This window comes from Dermacentor andersoni, chromosome 10 (genome assembly GCF_023375885.2).
Source record: "Dermacentor andersoni chromosome 10, qqDerAnde1_hic_scaffold, whole genome shotgun sequence".
NCBI classification, from domain to species: Eukaryota; Metazoa; Arthropoda; class Arachnida; order Ixodida; family Ixodidae; genus Dermacentor; species Dermacentor andersoni.
Window position 1 is genome coordinate 80,389,966 of NC_092823.1, and position 19,116 is coordinate 80,409,081.

At 43.2% G+C, this 19,116-nt stretch overlaps 1 protein-coding gene across 3 annotated transcripts in view; it reads right to left on the reverse strand.

Moving 5' to 3' along the window:
* Positions 1 to 19,116, reverse strand: part of LOC129380698 (uncharacterized) — a 190,074-nt gene that overhangs the window by 72,300 nt on the left and 98,658 nt on the right. For all 3 annotated transcript variants that reach the window (XM_055062465.2, XM_055062466.2, XM_055062464.2), the window contains exons 7-9: positions 17,368 to 17,391; positions 10,443 to 10,466; positions 4,943 to 4,960 (exon numbers count right to left, since the gene is read on the reverse strand). In XM_055062465.2, coding sequence (XP_054918440.1) covers positions 4,943 to 4,960; positions 10,443 to 10,466; positions 17,368 to 17,391 — 66 coding nt within the window. The remainder of the gene's footprint in view (positions 1 to 4,942; positions 4,961 to 10,442; positions 10,467 to 17,367; positions 17,392 to 19,116) is intronic.

Genomic DNA, 19,116 nt, shown 5'->3' on the forward strand with positions numbered 1-19,116 from the left:
CTTTTGCTGAGTTCATGACTGGCTACAGGATGTGATGGTTGCAAAAATAGGAAGGCGATCAGTAATGCCATATTATAATGTTCCACTTGAAAATTTGGTGTCAGATATGTTTGTGATTTTGTGATGCAACGTGCTCGGTCTTGAGTTAGTAATGCGTGTTGGCAAGCTGAATAATTCTTGTAATCCAAGCTTGTTATTATGCCTGTGTAGTTGTGTCGGTTCGAATAATGCAAATGTTGATATAACCCAATATAATAATCTGAGTAGCATCGTTACTGTTGTTATCAAGACAGTTATTTAAATTATATAGGCACTCAATTATATTGTTTGCGGTGATCCGTAGATGACGCCTATTAACGTGCATTTATTTTTTTAATGTACAAGGCTTCTGGCTGCTTTATCTGGTGGTATTTGAATAACGAGTACTTCGCATCATGTAGACCTAAAGAATATGTCTATCAATTTATTTACATGTACCTTACAGGCCTTCGAGAAGGCATAGTGTAAGGGGAGAAATAGGGTAACACATTAGTATGGGACCGGTAAAAAATAAACATCAGTATAATGAAAGGAGTATGCACACAACATGGAAAATTAACACATTAGCAAATACAATATGTAGAGCAATAACAATAAATGGTAAACAATAACATAATAGCATAATAACATTGTAAACGTTTTTGCATGGTATACAGTAGTAAGTATTGTAGAAAAATTGGGACCACTGAAATTCTTTTATTAACTTGTTGAAAAAATGCAGGAAAAAAATTTAAAGAGGCATGACGTGTTTAGACGGTTGAAACGGCATATTCATCGCTTAGCAGATTGCGAAATTCAGTGTGTTTAGACTGGCAAGTGATGTTATCTGGTAGAGCGTTCCATAAACGGACCGCACAGGGCAAAGCTGAAAAATTAAAAGCGTATGTGTTGCCATAAATTCGGGTGTAGCCGAACTGATTGTTCAGTCGTTGTTACGTCGAGGATGCATTTTTCAGGTTTGATAAGGTTAGGCCAACTATGCGAAAAAGCCCATGAAATAATAATAGAAGGGCAATATCACAGCGAGTTGTTAGTGGTTGCAACGAAAGATCAATTTTTATTTGGGTTACACTTGACTGGTTACTATAATTTTTTGAAATGAAATGGCTCGTTCTATTCTAGATGCTCTCGAGGTGTTCGATGAGGTAATTCTGGTGAGGAGACCATATAGAAGAGGCGTACTCCATTTGTGGCCGTACAATAGTTATGTAAGCTGGTTTTCGTAGTGGTGAAGCTGCAGTTCTGAAGTTGCGGCGCAGAAATCCTAATGATCTGCAGGCGTTAGCTGAAATGGAGGTGATGTGTTTAGTCCATGAAAGATTGTGCGTGAGGAGCAATCTTAAGTACGTATATTCTGTGGTGTGGTCAACTATGTTAGAATCCAAATGTTAAGAAAAGTGAGAGTTAACAGTTTTTCGAGAAAAGGAAACTACTTCGCACTTCGACACGTTTAGGGAAATGAGCCACGTAGCACACCAATCACTGATATGTGCAAGATCATTTTGGAGTGCCGCGTGTTCAGAGGGACAGTTAATCGAACGGTATACAATGCAGTCGTCAGCAAATAATCGTACAGAAGATGATATATTGTTCGGTAAGTCGTCGTTAAGGTAAATTAAAAAGAGAAGAGGTCCAAGTACACTGCCTTGAGGTACACCAGAGGTGACATCAGAGAGGCCAGAGGAAAAGTTAGCAACAACAGTGAACTAACTGCTCACTATTAGTAAGAAAATTACGAATCCAAGATAGAGTTAGTGAGTCAAGTTTAATTGCAGAGAGCTTTGATATTAGGCGACTACCTGTTATAACTCTGAATATTGCGTCGTTTCTTACGTAATGATCAGCACCTTCATGTTCAGTTTTGTTATTTGTACTGTTTGATGATAAGCTTCGTCAACGAGCGAGCTTCATTTGATAGCTGTAGAGTGGATATGTTTTAAACTTGTTTTCAGATAAGCAAGTTTGTGATAAAGAAATTAAGTGAAACGTGTGGTCTTGTGTTGCGCAAAGGTCAAGAAATAATACCTTAATGTTTCTGGAGGCTCCTCAAATCTAGGTGCAGTAATGATAAATCGGATGAAGTGGTTAACTGATTACTAAATGTTTGCGGTTCTAGAAGTTCAAAAACCACCTCGTTATATTTATCTTGTTTTTCTTCCATCTGTCATTGTTTGCTTTTCTTGAGCTTGAGTTTGCTTTTCTTTAGACAGAAGAATGGTCGTTAAAAACGCTTGGCTCGCACCTTTCCTATTGCCGAGATCTTAGAGTCGAAGATTGCTCCGTGTTGGTTGAGGTATTCCAAGCCAAGTATGACGTCTCATCAACACTGTTGGAGGATAATCAAGGGGACAGGTTAGGTTCGGCCTCGAACGGTGATTTTTGCCGTGAAAATTCTGTTCAATAATATTAGATGCCCTCCAGCTGTCTCGATTATTAGGGCCTTCCCATGCAGTCTTAACCTTCTAAAACTGCGCGGCAATGGTTCCACTGATGACGCAGTAGTCGGATCATGTGTCCATTAAGGCGGTAGCTGCTTGGCCGTCGAGAAGTACTTCGAGGTCGTTGATTCTTTGTGCTGTGTTACAGTTTTGTCTTGGCGTCGGATCGCGGCTGTGTCGCTTGCACTGTAGTTGGAACTTCACATCGTTAGGTCTCCTTTAATCGACATATTCTTTGCTTCTAGGCTTCGTCGGCATGGCAGCATGTCGTTCCTACGTCGTCGAGCTAGATATTGAAGCGTCGTCATCTACGGCGGAGGATCTTCAGCGTTTCTGTGTAGAGCAAACGCACCTGAATTTACTGATGTATTTAGTTTTCTGGGTACGGCTTTTCGGAGGGACACCTGGCTGGGCTAACGTATGGTTGGTGCCGCGTTAACTGGTAGTGGCCTGGTGACGGTGAACGGGACGGTCTTTGAGGGCTCCGCTGAGTGGCGGCGAGGTAGTCATCAATATCACGAAGGCGTTGACGTTGCTGTGGGCGCGGAGCTTTGGCGGCGAACTCTCGGAGACCCATTTCGAGGGACGGGCACCGGCGGTAGACGTGAGCCGCATCTCCCCAGTGAGAACACGACGGACGGTGCTCGAGGGCACGCCAAACGTCGGTATTCCTTGGAATGCTGCGTTTGGTGACGGGTGGGCGTGCTGGCGGTAGCGGTGGACAGTGGAACTGTGGGCCAAGGCTTGGGCACAGAGGGTTAGCCTAACAGCGGGCGAAGGCGCTACGTTACTGTCGAGAATGCTCTGTCATACTGATAACGCGCATGCCGTTCTTGACTTGGAAATACCGGGCACGCAGCCTTAAAGAAAGGAAATGCGACTGATCCGAATGATGATTATCGTTGTGTGGCAAGATATGAACCAAAGCCTTTAATTATGTTTAAAGTGTGCGTTTTCTAAGCACTACCGTTGATGGTGACGCCGTTGTCATCTTTGCTGCTGAGTTCGTGTCGATTTCTTTGCCTTCCTCGTGTAGAAGACCATCGTTCGAAGGCAAGTTTTGTAGTCTGCAGCTTGTTCGACGATCTAGAGCGACAATGTTTGTCTGCGGGCTTCGGGCTTTGATCGTGACTTCGCCCACGCGCCCACTACATGAACGCAAATGCCCCTCCAACAGATATCACGTAGTAGCGACCGGCACGAACCGAGTAGCAACACTGTGAGTAAATAAACGTTTTTTAATTGACCAACCATTGCCCACAAAAGCAAGATACGCTCAAAGCGTGATAACGGCGAAGACAGTTGGCAATCGCGAAAATCTGATCGTCGGGACAAGAGCTTCGGCATTTATACATGAGTCACCGAAGCTACCAGAATAACCGCTGGTGCCCGCGTGTCCACCGGAAGGTTCTACAAAATTCACAGCGCACATGCAATCAGATTACGCAATCTTCCGTGACAACAGACTGCAGATAGAACCATCGATAAATTCGAGAAACTTACGATACATGCGGGCGCCTCCCGGGCGGAGCGATAACATTTGCTAGCAGGTGAAACGCGGTCGCCCGAAAATTAGAAAGTACACGTGTCAACAGATTAGATAGATAGATAGATAGATAGATAGATAGATAGATAGATAGATAGATAGATAGATAGATAGATAGATAGATAGATAGATAGATAGGCAGGCAGGAAGGCAAGCAGGCACGCAGGCTCAAAACAATGGAAATAGGCAAAGAATTTTCTAGAACAAAAATGAATTTTTTAGGCTGTTTGACGGTGCTTATCTCCTAATTGTTGCCGTTCTGTAAATTCATTCCAAATAAATAGTCCTCGCACACTCACCGGCTGCAGTTCGTAAATTACCGGGTGCCGTAACTAAATAATTGATGAAGTGAAATATCGAACTTTGTCAATTAGTTGAATACATTTCTCCTGCGACTAATGTCTGTCTCTCGGAATATGCCGGCTAAAGGCGGAGAAACATCTTATCTGCAGGAGACAATCTTTAATTATTCCGTAAAGCCTATACCTCTATCTTTTTATTTATTTATCCATACTGTCAGCGTAGACTACGACAGGAGTTGCGGGAGCATTGCTGTGGTGCAGAAAGTTAACACATGTTTAAACAATTCAAGTTTCGATTGGGAGACATAGCATATCAAGATAAGACGCGATGAGCAAAATAACTGATTTAATAAATATAACAAGTTAATTACCTCAGTGCCTAACCACGTGAGTTAAGTGAGGGAGTCAAAATACATACCCATATAGACCAAGGAATGCAAAACTTGAGGCAAATTGAAACAATGTAATGTGCCTAAGAAATCCGACAAACAGCCAACAACAAAACGGATTTAAAACAATACCTGCGAAATGTTTCGTAACTCTAATGTGTCTGAAATATTTGCAAGTAGCTTTTTGAAAACTAATATTTAGAGCAATTAAAAATAAATGCAGCTTACCGGCAGGTACTTGGGGCCCTGTAATACACACATGTGGTAAAGAGCGGAAAAGAGAAAAACATATTTAATTAGATAATATCACCTAATTTCTACTTGGTGTAGTTGGTAATCTGCTATTTCGCGCGGCCATTCAGTTTTAGGATTTGCAATTACTTCAACTACGTTTCTACTTTACTTACCCTCAGCCCTGTATTAGCTTGCCTTGAGGATAAAGGCTGTATTGTGTTCACAGGTGACATCAGTGTTGCGGGCGAAGTCTAAGTACACCATCGTAAGAGTCCAGACAATTCCTTGCGTAAAACTCGATAATGTTGAATACTGGTAAAATTGCATGACATTACAATTATTACTAACAATTATGTCCTATTTTTTCTCGCTTCTGAAAAAATACGTCCAGTCCAGCCCATCCTTATTTATTTCTTCTCCCTTTTTTTAAGTGCGCGCATTATTCCATTATGCATAATTTGTAAATTGTTTTAATAGACACAGTTTTACTAAATATCTCACGTGTTAGTGCAGTTTTTCAATATAAGCGGCACTTGTTTGAGAGGCAGATGTCGCTTGAAAGGTGAAAGGTACTTAAGTTACTCAAGAACAAATACTTCCTAACGTACCTGTGGGCGAGGGTAGAGCGATTTATTATGTAACGCTGTTTGCAGTAGTTTGCTGACAAGTGTTCAGTGGAATACGAAAGCTTCTAGACCAAGATTTTGAAGAGGCAGTTCTCAAAACTCCTACTAAGCGTAACAGTTGTGCTAAGTGACTGTTTGTACATTACTGCTTTGTTTCAAGTCCTCAGTGAGAATGTATGGCTTAAATTGATTATTTATGAGGTTAATTAGTGATACTTGTAAAGTATTAGGCATGATTTTGGAATTAATCCTACAATGTTGGTCCGTTAGTTCAGCTAATCGAGTTCAGGGGACAAAAGAGCGCTATATATCGAGGAAGATTTTTAAAATCTTATTGCCTGTTTGCATAACCTAGATAATTTGGTACATAATGAGAGATATGGATCCTTCATTCGTATATAGCTTAGCTTTAATGGTAAACAGACATCATTGTCACATCTTAGGGAGCAACAAAATTGAGCACTATTAAAGAGATGCATAGAATTGAGGCGTTTACTAGGAGACTAAGGAAATCAACGTTCGAAGAACAATGAGAGTGCTGAGCATGGTTTTCAGTTTTCAAATGCGTGTCCACGGGTCTAGTAGGCTCGCTATGGACACATATACAATCGCACTTTCCAGGGGGATTTCCGGCGCTTGAGAACGCACAGCGGCGATTTTCACTACACACAGTGATAGCCCAGTGCCTATGACGTTGCACTCCTCAGATAGAGGGATTCTATCTTAGATACTCCGCCGCGTTTCGATAGGTGCAAAATAAAAAACAGGACTCTCGTTTACTGAAGCTCGGGCACACGTTAATGAATAGCAGGCGGTCGAAATCCATTGGGAGTCCCCCATTGCGGCCTTCCGGCTAACAAGGTTTTGGCCCAGCGGCGGCAGCGAGATGTGGTGTCGCTTGAGCGGGCCAAGCACACGGTAGACGTCAGACGAAACGTGACAAAACGCCGGGAAAATGCTGAATGTTGGGCGGCCTTAATGCTACCTTGTTAAATTATTGGCTTGAAAAAACTATGCATTTTCAATCGCAACATATGAGCGTGGAGCCTTGGGACGGTAAGATGGAATAGCCTCTGCTCTCTTCTGGACGCAATCTAATTTCTTACTTGCCAGCGCCTATATTATAGATTGTGGTACTACCCACTCAATAACTTGTTCTCGCCCTGACTTTATTCACGTCCATTGCCAGTAGGGCGAAGACTGTATTCTGGGCACAGAGCGGACCTGCACAAGTTTTTCATTGGATTTCTATGCACCTTTGATGGTCAGCCCTTTGGGGAGGATGAAGGCAACGCCCGGCACATTCGTGTTCAGGGCTTCTATTTACGCGCATTAGCTTATGTGCGACAATCGGGTTGCGTGGTGCTAACAATGCCTGCAACTCTAGCGCACGCATATTTAAAACGCCTGCGGAAGGCACAGATTACTGGATATTCAGATATTATATTCTTTTACTGGCCTCATGGAACACACACGTGTTGATAAATTTGCTTCCTGTGTCGCTGGTAAAGGAGGGGACATGAGCTCGAATGAGCAACGCTTTCCACCCGGTTGTGAATTTTTCTACACTCTTAAACAAATGTACACCCTTTAGGGTGTGTATTTCCCACACAACGATAATCGTCATCTCCCTTGCTTGCGCTTTCTTTCATGGAAACGCTGCGCTCGCTACTTTCCTGTCAAGAATGCTGTGTCATGCCGATAACGCGTATGCCGTTCGTGACTTGGAAGTACCGGGCTCGCAGCGTGAAAGAAAGGAAATGCGGGCAAGAGCGATGACAATTATCGGTGTGTGGGCAGATATGACCTAAGCGGTGCAATTTTAAGATTGTATGCAATCTTAAAGAATTTACACCCTTTCTGGCTTGTTCCGCAACAATATTCGTCATCTCTCGTACCCGCACTTTCTTTAGGGTGGCGAGCCCGGTATTTTCAAGTCACGAATGGCATGCGCGTTAGCAGCGTGACATAGCAGTCTCGTCAGGAAAAAGGCCAGCACAGCGTTTTAAAGAAAGTAAACGCAAGCAAGGCAGATGACGATTATTGTTCTGGGCCAAATATACACCCCAATGAGCGCAACTGTTTTAAGAGTGTGCGATAACGCTTTTGCAGATCGCGGTTAGTGTCATCACTGAGGAAGGCGCAACTACACGCTTCTTTTGATGTTGATAGCGGTGACATGCATCGCCATTTGTATCGTATAAACAACTCTTCCTGAGTAAGTTAGCGTCAATTTTCCATAACGGTTATTTATTTGGGCTTTAAGCCTTATTTGTGGATCGACACCGGAGATTGTAGTTTTTTAGGAAATGTGCGCCCACCCCACGGATGAAGCCGCCTTCATGTACAGGCCATTCCGTGAAAGTGCCACGCGTAGAGCGTTGGGCCGATCCCAGACGTAGAGGACTCTAACGCTGTGGGCTGTTTCCTAAGATGTTGCAGTAGAAACAATGAAGCACTCCAATACTACTTCGATTCTCCTCGCTCGAGGGGTGACGCGGTAAATTGCCGGGTGTTGCGGCTACACCCCATTCTCCGCACCAACTTGCTCAAGTAGACGCTTTCTATTGCAGTAAGAAAGTGAATCACCTTCCAGTTTTTTTTCTAGTGAGACTTCTCCGCGCAGGACCATAATAAATTTTGCCGCAATATGCATGAGCATGCACCCTAACTTTCGGTATAAATGGCACCTCCTCGCTTATCTCTTCGCCCCGAGCTCATCTCATGCAATCAGGTACAACTATTGTTCAACTTTTGCCATAATGCGACGGCAAGATGACACTCAGAGGTTCGATGTTGTGTCACGAAGACAAAAACTCATAGGCAATCCCTCTAACAGTGGTTTTTAGCAATGCGTGCCTCCCTGGGGTTTTGGCGCATTGCAAATTCTGCAGGCTCCTTCGTGGACGAAGTTAACACACTGCGTACAGCTGAAAAATTGGCTGTGGTTTAGCTCTGGTTGAACCTGTTTGAATTGCGAAAGCAACGTTGCAACCTCTTTCTCTCATTCTTCCTAGCTTGCTTAGCTTTAGTCTTAGAATTTAACTGTTCCCAAGCAGTAGAGCAACTAGATTCAGATATAGACTCTTCGTCGGTAACTTCCATGGCGAGATCGATCAACCCACGCGTAGCGCACCGCTATATATCCCAGTGTAGCTGCCACGGAGCGAGCGCAAGGCGAGGCGGTCGTCATATCAATGGAGAGACCACGTGTTAGGCGCGGCGCCGGCCAACGCCGCCTAGGTGGCGTTGGCCCATCCGACTAGCCTGACGTCACACCGGCGTGCGGAGGCCTTATATTTTTTTCTAGGTGGCGTTGGGCTGGGACGGTGAGGGGGAAGGGTGCGGCGAGTACGTTTTTATGGAGGGCAGGTTCACTGAGGACCAGCTGCTTGACTTTTCGTCATGCAGCAGTGACGTTGGAGACGTATACACTCTTGACTGTGTATTAATCCGTTCATCTTGGATAACAACCTTATTCTATCTGTTACTTCGTCTTCGAACTTTTCATGTTGTTTGACCTTACAAAGGATCGATATAAAAAGGGTCAGCGTGCGAAGCGTTTGCCTCAATTTTCAAATTCAAGGGATATTCAAAGCCAAGAGACAATGAAGAAAAAGGAAGCATAGGGCTAATTGGGCACGGTTGAGGTTATAACGTAGAAATTAAGAGGTAAAATTCAAAGCAAAAGTGCAAGAAAAGGTCATTTTGCTGGTTGGAGACGAAACCACAACATTCCGCATTATGCATGCGTTGCACTAGCAATTCTGCTACGATGACGGCAATAATCCGGCCACTACCTTCTTTATTCGGGCTTACTTGATCTAGCCCTGAGAGCGCTAGTCAGGGCTCTTCAGGGTCATGGCAGGCGAGTACTGAACAACCCGTTTTGCCTGTTGGCTGAGCATGGTTGTGAGGAACAAAAATCAAGCCCCTTCGTATCGCTGCTTCTCTCGGACTTGGAAAACAACCTTTTATCGAAGCGCCTAAAGGTGTGAAATATAGTATAAGTAAAATAATTTGTGACGTCTAACAACAAAAAAGAATGGAACTGTTCGAAATAAGGGAAGCGTCAATATGCAATCATGCTGACTCAAAACTCTAAAACTTAGTTCTGCAAGTTTTACATGCGACAACGACAATCTTAACGTGAGATGCACCGTATTCTGGGACTCCGGATTACATTTCCCTATGTGCTGTTCTTCGAGTGCTCCTAAATGTAGCCACACAAAGCGAAATTACAATCGTCCAACGCAGCCGGGATCTCACCGGCCACCTCTTGCTTAGCAACGCAGCAACACAGACACTACAGTACTGCTTGGGATGCACTCTGAAGTAATTTCGTTGACATGGTTTTGCTAGGCGTGCGCCCGAAACAGGATAAATGAGGGTTCGTGCATTCCAGCCATATGAGATCATATACCAAAACGTTTTTCAGGCGGAAAAAGGGTCAATTGCAATAATATTAATTCAGTGCCTACGTTACAGATGAGACGGGAAATTAAAAAAAAAAGAATTACTTTCATGGCACTCTACCAACAATCATTTACACATCAGCGCAAACCGCACACGCACGTAGACAGGAAGGACAGAGCATCGCGGCTGGAACCCAATCTGTGTGCGTCTGTGTGCGATTTGCACTGAAGTATTCGTGTTGCCACATCAACTAACCCAACAGTCTGTGCTTTACTGATGAACTTGAACTTTACTGATGAACTTTACTGAATGAACTTTACTGATGAACTTCACTTTCAGATAGAAACAGGAGGCGACCGAGTGAACAGTTGATTAGGTATGGTCTGAAATCTTGATCTTAACTTACTGCATGCAAGCAACGCTTAAATTGTGTCCGAATGACCAGCGCTTACCGGGATCAAGTTGATGGAGTCTCGCTGTCCGTGCCGTAGCGTGCGAGAGAGACAGAGAAAAACACGTCAGTGCGAAGCGTGCGAATTAAGTACTCAATCTTTGTAAGCAACGCTTGGTGTCTCCTACGCTTCGAATATTATGTTTGTTCTTGTGCTGTCGCACAAAGAGAGGAATGCCGGATCGCGGAATCTTTCACACCTTCACCAACGTGCGTTTTATATCGTACATACTGAGATATTCTGAAAATTTAATGTGCTTTTTGAGTGCCTTGTTTCCGCGAATAAGTAATGAAATGGGTCTTGCTGATTTACGAGTATTTCAACAACAACATATGTTGTTACTTGATACCCATTACACTAATATAGGCCACAAAATAAGTAGTTACCAGTCTCAACTTATACTGTCTATATATATATATATATATACATATATATTGAGGTTTGTGCCACTCTTTGTGTACACATAGCGCCATCTTTCTGCTTCCATATATTGCCGCGACGCCATCTGTGACCAACCACGTTGATGATGAAGACGACGACCTCGTGTGTACAAGCGAGGCGCTACAGAAGAAGCCTGGACTGAGCGCTTGCCCTAATTCTCTCATATAAATACCGCTCTCCGCTCTTGTCTCCAGTGGGCCGTGACAATGAGAAGTCCCGTTCAGCGAAATTCTTGCCCACCTTCCACTTCAGCCAGTTGATACTGTTCGAAGACAGTCTTCGGAGATTTATCAGACGCACCATCCCTAACGCCGCAAGGCTGAACGCGTGATAAGCAGGAATAAATAAATACTGGCAGGCTAAGACAACGACCAGACTATGACTACAATACAAGCAGCAGTCAGACAAAACCGGACGACCACACGCAGCAGCCAAAATAAAAGTTTGGAAACGAAAAAATGCTTGCGCAACTCATCTCACGATGAGTGTTGACCTTAATGTGATCAGCGTTGCAGGAATGAGCGACACACCGCATTGCCGCCGTGGATACGCGTCATGTTTGAGGCGTGAGGCAGCCGAGCTTCTATTCCCGCTTCCTTATGGAGAGACTGCGATATATGCTAGTGGCACATCGAAGCGGGCACGTGGTGCGTGTGTTATTATGTATTCCTACAGCGCTATCTGCATGTAAATACGCCGGTTCGATTGCGACCCGCACAGTGTCACACAAAGGATGGAAGGCCGGATCGCGGAATCTTTCAGAGCATCCCTAACGTGTTTTGTTTTTTCGTACAACACACTGTTCAACGCTTTATTTCTTTTTCATTGAGAATTTGTGCTTATACAGCGGCACATAGTGACCAGCTCTCATGCCTACAACGCATAGACGATATGTTTGTAATATGGGGACATGATGAGAACAGTATACATAAAGTAGTTAGTTCCTTAAATTATTTTCTCCCAACAATATAATTGGCATAGAAATATGCAACCGAGCGCATATTCTTCCTGGACACCATATATATGTACAACGGGACACTAAAGACAATGAAGTATAAGAAACCTTTCTACAAAAAAACAATACCTAGAATACACAAGCCACCATGCGAGACATTGCAAATAGGTCTCTGTAGAGGTGAAGCCACGCGACTACATCGCATTAGACTTGGAAACCAAATTTACATTGATAGGCTCCATCACTAAAGAAGCCCTATCAAACATTAACTGTGTCCTTCAAAAATCCTACACTAATACACCCAAATATTGGTTATTCCATGTCTTCAGACCCCACATTAAAATTACAAGGACAGCAATACCTCTTCTGGTTACTAGATTTCAAAAAGCACTCCTAAATTAGACCAACATCCTCAAGAAATCTACCCAGTTCTCACCAGCAACAATAAATTTATTACGTCTTGCGACTTGCCCACAATAGCCTTCAGACGAAAGAATATTTTCGTTGGGAGCTCACTTTAGCGGAGGCAATGCACGTCTTGAAAGGTTCAGAACGGAGGCTCGACTGGCTTTATACAAGAGTAAAACCAGGTTTACTGACTTGCATTGGAGGTGCCCCTGACGGAGAGCCGCTTAGGTTATAGGAGGGAACAATCACCTTCACGGCGAGGCGAAGTGTATTTCCGGAGCAGGGTCAATGACTCCCATGGTGGGGACAACGCAGTGATGAACGTAGTCTGTTGCCTAGAATCTGCCATTTCTAGAAAACAATCCATAGATTAGACTGAACAACAAATTCATGCGAGACTCACCTACCATCCCGCAGATACAATGCACCATTTACCTAAATCACTAGCGAGTGACTTCGATAAGGACGACCATATTTTCGACGAAGAACAACTTTATACTACAACGAAATTTTCGTTCACCGCCTGAGAAGAAATATACGGAATCATACCCCATAGACAAGTTTGAACGCCCACACCCAACGAGAATGAACTTGGCATGTGGCCCCTTCGACTCGCTAACAGATGTAACTAAACTCCACAAATTTTCATACTTCAATAGATGCCGCCGCAATAGAACGCCCCTGCCCCCTCTGTACCCTGTTTCCGTTCCCTTGCGCGCGACAGAAGACAGCGGGCTTCCTCTCTGCTTTCTTTCCTTGCGCGTGAGAGGGAACCGATATCATCGGCTCATTCTAACATGCTTTCACTCGCACATACAGTGTCCTGCGCGCAGCGACGAGGTTATTAACATTGGACTTTAAACCGAGCATCACAGCGATAGCAGAAATGCATCTGGGGCACCCATGATTGCCAAGGCAACAAGAGATGCTCAGGAGAGGAGCCGAGTTGCCGAACAACGTGTTTGTGGTTGTGTGCAGACACCCAGAAGTGCATCGTCCTCACGTAGTCTTCGCGGCAGCACCGTTAGATCATGCGAAGAGTTCAAGAGAAGCGCTGAATAGAGTTCCGCCGCAGTACATGCCCGACACCTCATTAAATTCCACGGTGACACTACCTTACGTCGCCATATTGATTAAATGCTAAACTGAATACCGGCGACAGGCGCCGTAAGATGGGATCTGCCTAACTTTTTTTTTAACCTCTCGCTTCCCCAATCCCCACTTTTTCCCCTCGTCTTCCAACACCGTCCTTCGCGCAACGATATTTGAAGCGCCAAAGGACAGCGTTCATTTCTTTTTCAATCTCTTCCTTAACAGCCTGCCGCCGCCGACAATGACAGCACGTGAAGTCAGCCTACTATCCTTTTAATATTAACTAGGCGAGGTTGACAACACTGCCATTGACTAGTATAGGCCACCCATGGAAACCTTAGCAGGAATTTCTGAGGCTCTTTAAAACTGTTTATGTAACTTCTAGTCCCCCCTGATATATTGCACACTTCGGTCCTCTTCTCTATTATGGACGTACGTATGTGGAAAAGCGGGCACGTCATATGCTACCGGGGATTAGCGGAGAGACGAGAACTAGGAGTCGCATTCCTGATTAATAAGGATATAGATGGTAACATACTGGAATTCTATAGCATTAACAAGAGGGTGGCAGGTGTCGTTAAATTCAATAAGAGGTACAAATTGAAAGTCGTACAGGCCTACGCGCCTACATCCAGTCACGATGACCAGCAAGTCGAAAGCTTCTATGAAGACTTGGACTCTGTGATGGGTAAGGTCAAAACAAAATACACTGTACTAATGGGCGACTTCAATGCCAAGGCAGGCAAGAAGCAGGCTGGAGACAAGACCGTGGGGGAATATGGCATAGGCACTAGCAATAGCAGGGGAGAGTTATTAGTAGACTTTGCAGAACAGAATAAGAGGCGGATAACGAATACTTTCTTCCGCAAGCGGGATAGCCGAAAGTGGACGTGGAGGAGCCCGAATGACGAGACTAGAAATGAAATAGACTTTATAGTCTGCGCTAACCCTGGCATCATACAAGATGTAGACGTGCTCGGCAAGGTGCCCTGCAGTGACCATAGGATGGTAAGAACTCGAATTAGCCTAGACTTGAGGAGGGAATGGAAGAAACTTGTACATAAGAAGCCGATCAATGAGTTAGCGGTAAGAGGGAAAATAGAGGAATTTCGGATCAAGCTACAGAACAGGTATTCGGCTTTAACACAGGAGGAGGACCTTGGTGTTAAAGCAATGAACAACAATCTTATGGGCATCATTAAGGAGTCTGCAATAGAAGTCGTTGGCAGCTTGGTTAGACAGCATACCAGTAAGCTATCGCAGGAGACGAAAGATCTGATCAAGAAAGACCAATGTATGAAAGCCGCTAACCCTACAGCTAGAATAAAACTGGCAGAACTTTCCAAGTTAATCAACAAGCGTAGGACAGCGGACATAAGGAAGTATAATATGGATAGAATTGAGCATGCTCTCAGAAACGGAGGAAGCCTAAAAGCAGTGCAGAAGAAACTAGGAATAGCAACAATCAGATGTATGCGTTAAGAGACAAAGCAGGCAATATCGCTACTAATATGAAAAAGGTTAGCTGAGGAGTTTATAGAGATTTATACAGTACCAGTGGCTCCCATGACGATAATGGAAGAGAGAATAGTCTAGAGGAATTTGACATCCCACAAGTAACACCGGAAGAAGTAAAGAACGCCTTGGGAGCTATGCAAAAGGGGAAGGCAGCTGGGGAGGATCAGGTAACAGCATATTTGTTGAAGGATAGAGGGCAGATTGTTCTAGAACAACTGGCAACCCTGTATACGCAATGAGTTATGACCTGGAGCGTCCCGGAATCTTGGAAGAACGCCAACATTATCTTAATCCATAAGAAAGGGCACGCCAAAGACTTAAAAAATTGTAGAACGATCAGCTTACTGTCCCTTGCCTACAAAGAATTTACTAAAGTAATCACAAACTTAATCAAGAACACCTTAGACTTCTGTCACGCGAAGGACCAGGCAAGAACAATAGACCATATTCACACTATCAATCAGATGGTAGAGAAATGTACGGAATGTAACCAAGCCATATATATATAGCTTCTCTTGATTACGAGAAAGCGTTGGATTCAGTCGAAACTTCAGCAGTCATGCAGGCATTACGGAATCAGGGTGTAGACGAGCCGTATGTTTCAGACGAGCCGTCTGAAATATATCTATCGCGGTTCCACAGCCACCGTAGTCCTCCATTAAGAAAGCAACAAAATCGCATTAAAGAAGGGCCTCAGGCATGGAGATACGATATCTCCAATGCTATTCACAGCGTGTTTACAGGAGGTATTCAGAGACGTGGATTGGGAAGAATTTGGGATTATATTTAAGGGATAATGCCTCATTAACTTGCGATTCACTCATGATATTGCCTTGCTTAGTAACTCAGGGGACCAATTGCAATGGATGCTTACTGACCTGGACAGGCAAAGCAGAAGGGTTGGTCTAAACATTAATCTGCAGAAAACTAAGGTTTAACAGCCTCGGGAGAGAACAGCAGTTTACGATAGGTAGGGAGGCACTGGGAGTAGTAAGGGAATACATCTACTTAGGGCAGGTAGAAAGCGGGCCTCCGGATAATGAGACTGAAAAAATCAAAACAATAAGAATGGGCTGGGGTGCGTTTGGCAGGCATTCTCCGATCATGAACAGCAGGTTGCCATTATCAATCAAAAGAAAAGTGTATAACAGCTGTGTCTTACCAGTACTCACGTATGGTGCACATATGGGGCGGAAACCGGGAGGCTTACGAAAAGGGTTCTACTTAAATTGAGGATGACGCAACGAGCTATGGGAAGAATAATAATGGGTATAACGTTAAGGGGTTGATAAGAAGAGAGCAATTTGGATGAGGGAAGAAATGCGAGTTATTGACATCTTAGTTGAAATCACGAAAAAGAAACGGGCATGGGCAGGGCATTTGATGAGGAAGGAAGATAACTGATGGCCATTAAGGGTCACGGACTGGATTCCTTGAGAAGGGAAGCGTAGCAGGGGGCGGCAGAAAGTTAGGTGGGAGTACGAGATTACGTAGTTTGCAGGAACAACATGGCAACAATTAGCACATGACTGGCGAAGTTGGAGAAGTATGAGAGAGGCCTTTGCACAGCAATGGGCGTAGTCAGGCTGATGATGATGATGATGATGATGATGATGTATGTATGTATGTATGTTTGTATGTATGTATGTATGTATGTATGCATGCATGCATGCATGTATGTATGTATGTATGTATGTATGTATGTATGTATGTATGTATGTATGTATGTTTGTACGTATGTATGTTCATCCGTAAGCAAAAGTATACGACCACAGGGTTGCGGAAGAAACGGAATTTCTTCGTAATTAACACTGATAAACGGAAACTGACGAGTGCACTAGAAAATTCGCCATAGGAAGTTTTCGATTGCCCTTTTTAATTTCAATATGCTGTCACAGACTGCGGAGAAAATTACTTTTATGGCGAAATCACTGGTCTGCATACTTTTGCTCATGAATACACGCCAGTAATATATTACATACGTAGGTACGTATGCATGACACGCACAGTTGTACAAACACATATGCACACACCTGTAGATGGTGATGATGAAATAAACTAAACTTGAACTTGAACTACACATAATATGGGGCACGTGGAAATGCATGCATCGCTATCGACGCTGGATATAGGGAATCATGAAAGCGTAACACTTCCTGCAATATCTACAATTCCTCCAGTCGCTTGTCCGTGTGACCTGGCGCTATAGTTAGCATAGAAAGCGTATGCGTCCGCTGTCGATACATCATTCGGTGTCGGTGCTATATCTGGAAGCATTGTACAGTAAAAATAATATCTCTGAAAAGCACCTGCATGGCTACACTTCTTTTCTCTATAAGTAGCACTGACACTTCTACTACATGGAGGAAAAAGGAAGGAAGAATAAATTCTTGCACTTGAGTAATTCTCCTTTTTATAGATAACTAGTTGATAACGCAGCGCTGAATTTTAGTAGGCGGTATGGATTGGAGTAGAAAGTGTCGTGCTAAAATCACGGGAACAGTGGCTTACCAGGATGAGGCCAGGGTCCAGGATCTGAGAAGAAAATGCAACCGTCATAAAGAGACAGGTAAGGATTAGGTAACAGGTTCTGTCACCAGTATTCGAAAGCGTATATATAGGCGATGCCAAAAGCTCCTAAACAGGAGTGCATAAAGTAGAGTCTAGCAATGTGCTAGACATGAATGTAGGCACTGTACTTGAAACACAAGCAACGCGAAGAAAATATTTGTGATGCAGTAACAAAACGCGTAGGTTTGAAACTGGTTCCACTATAGAGTAGAATGCTACTAAACGTTAAAGATATTAAGCTTTCGCTATCTACATCAACTGCAATTATCGTGGATAAAAGCAGCAAAGAAAGCTTCGCTTACGTCGATTCCCACAGTGCATGGTATCCGCATATTATTCGAGCTATTTTTGTACTGTATTTAAACATTCACAGATCGTATTTCTATATTGGTTTGGGCCTGCCTTACCAGAACTGTACCGTAGATGCATCACAACGTGACTTCATCCATTTTATTTCGTTTTTTATCGCCCCCGTATGAACGATTATTTCGTACTGGAAACACTTGCTATCGCCTCGAAGGTCAGCTTCCAATCTAACGTAATAAAAAAAAAATGTTGCCTTAATAGTTAGTCAACGAGATTGATTTTAACGGATTAAGCATTTTCGCAGGACGATATTCTAACAAGAACGTGCACTTTTATACATTCGTTTGAAGGGCTACGATGAATAATGATAATTACTGTCTCGTGTTACACTTTAGCGCATAGAATGACTGTGGAATACTTCATCAACGAATCCACCAGATCAAAGTAAAGGATGAAAGTGCAAAATACAGACTACAGCCCAAGTATCTGACAGGCTAAGCCTTGTAATTTAGCATCTGTGCCACATATGTTGTTCTATGTACGTGGAGCGGATGAAGGTGTGCGTATGAGGTGGCTTCATACGTTTGGAAGTACTTATAGATGATAGTAAAGCGAATGTATCTGGCATTCAATTTTTAGTGACCGACGTCTCCGTGTAGCTTCTTTAGTGGGGCTAGTAGAATTTTGAAGTTTATTAGTAGAAGTACGACCTAATTAATTTTAGAAGATTGAGGCCTTGTGGTGCTATAGTGAATTGCATATATTTCTGCCCTGGGTAGGTTTAAATGATAAATCAAAATTACCGTAAGAAATTTGCTCCAGAGTTACACAGATTCTTTTGCTCAGCCATACCACAATGTTAGTGCTGCTTTATGATTTCAAATTTCTCGTGCTTTACTACGTAACATAATCCCTAGAATAATTTTGAAGAATTAAAATGTATCGGTTCACCTATAATTATAAATTTCTCCAGTAGTTTTGTTTACGAATCAGTTGCGAACTGTATATATTATGTTTAATGCGACTATGTTTTGAGAACCCTGTCTTGTATAATGAACTATACTACGTAAATATTTTCTTTGTATTAAACAAGTAAATATTCTTACTCTTACATCTTTTCCTTAGCTATTACCGTAGTTACTTTTATATAGATTTTTTTATTTGCATTTTACGTGAGTAGAACAACAAACCACTGCGGCTAATCAATCGGCATGTTATTACAAATTTTGATAGGAATGCTCCCACGTTTTCTTTCGTATTTTGTTGCATTTTCATTTCGCAAGATATTTATCCGCTCTTCCCAATTTCTGGTTTCTTGCCGTACCAAATTACTAAAGTGCTTGACATAAATGCGTTATCACCGATTTAGCTGCGTCTAGATGT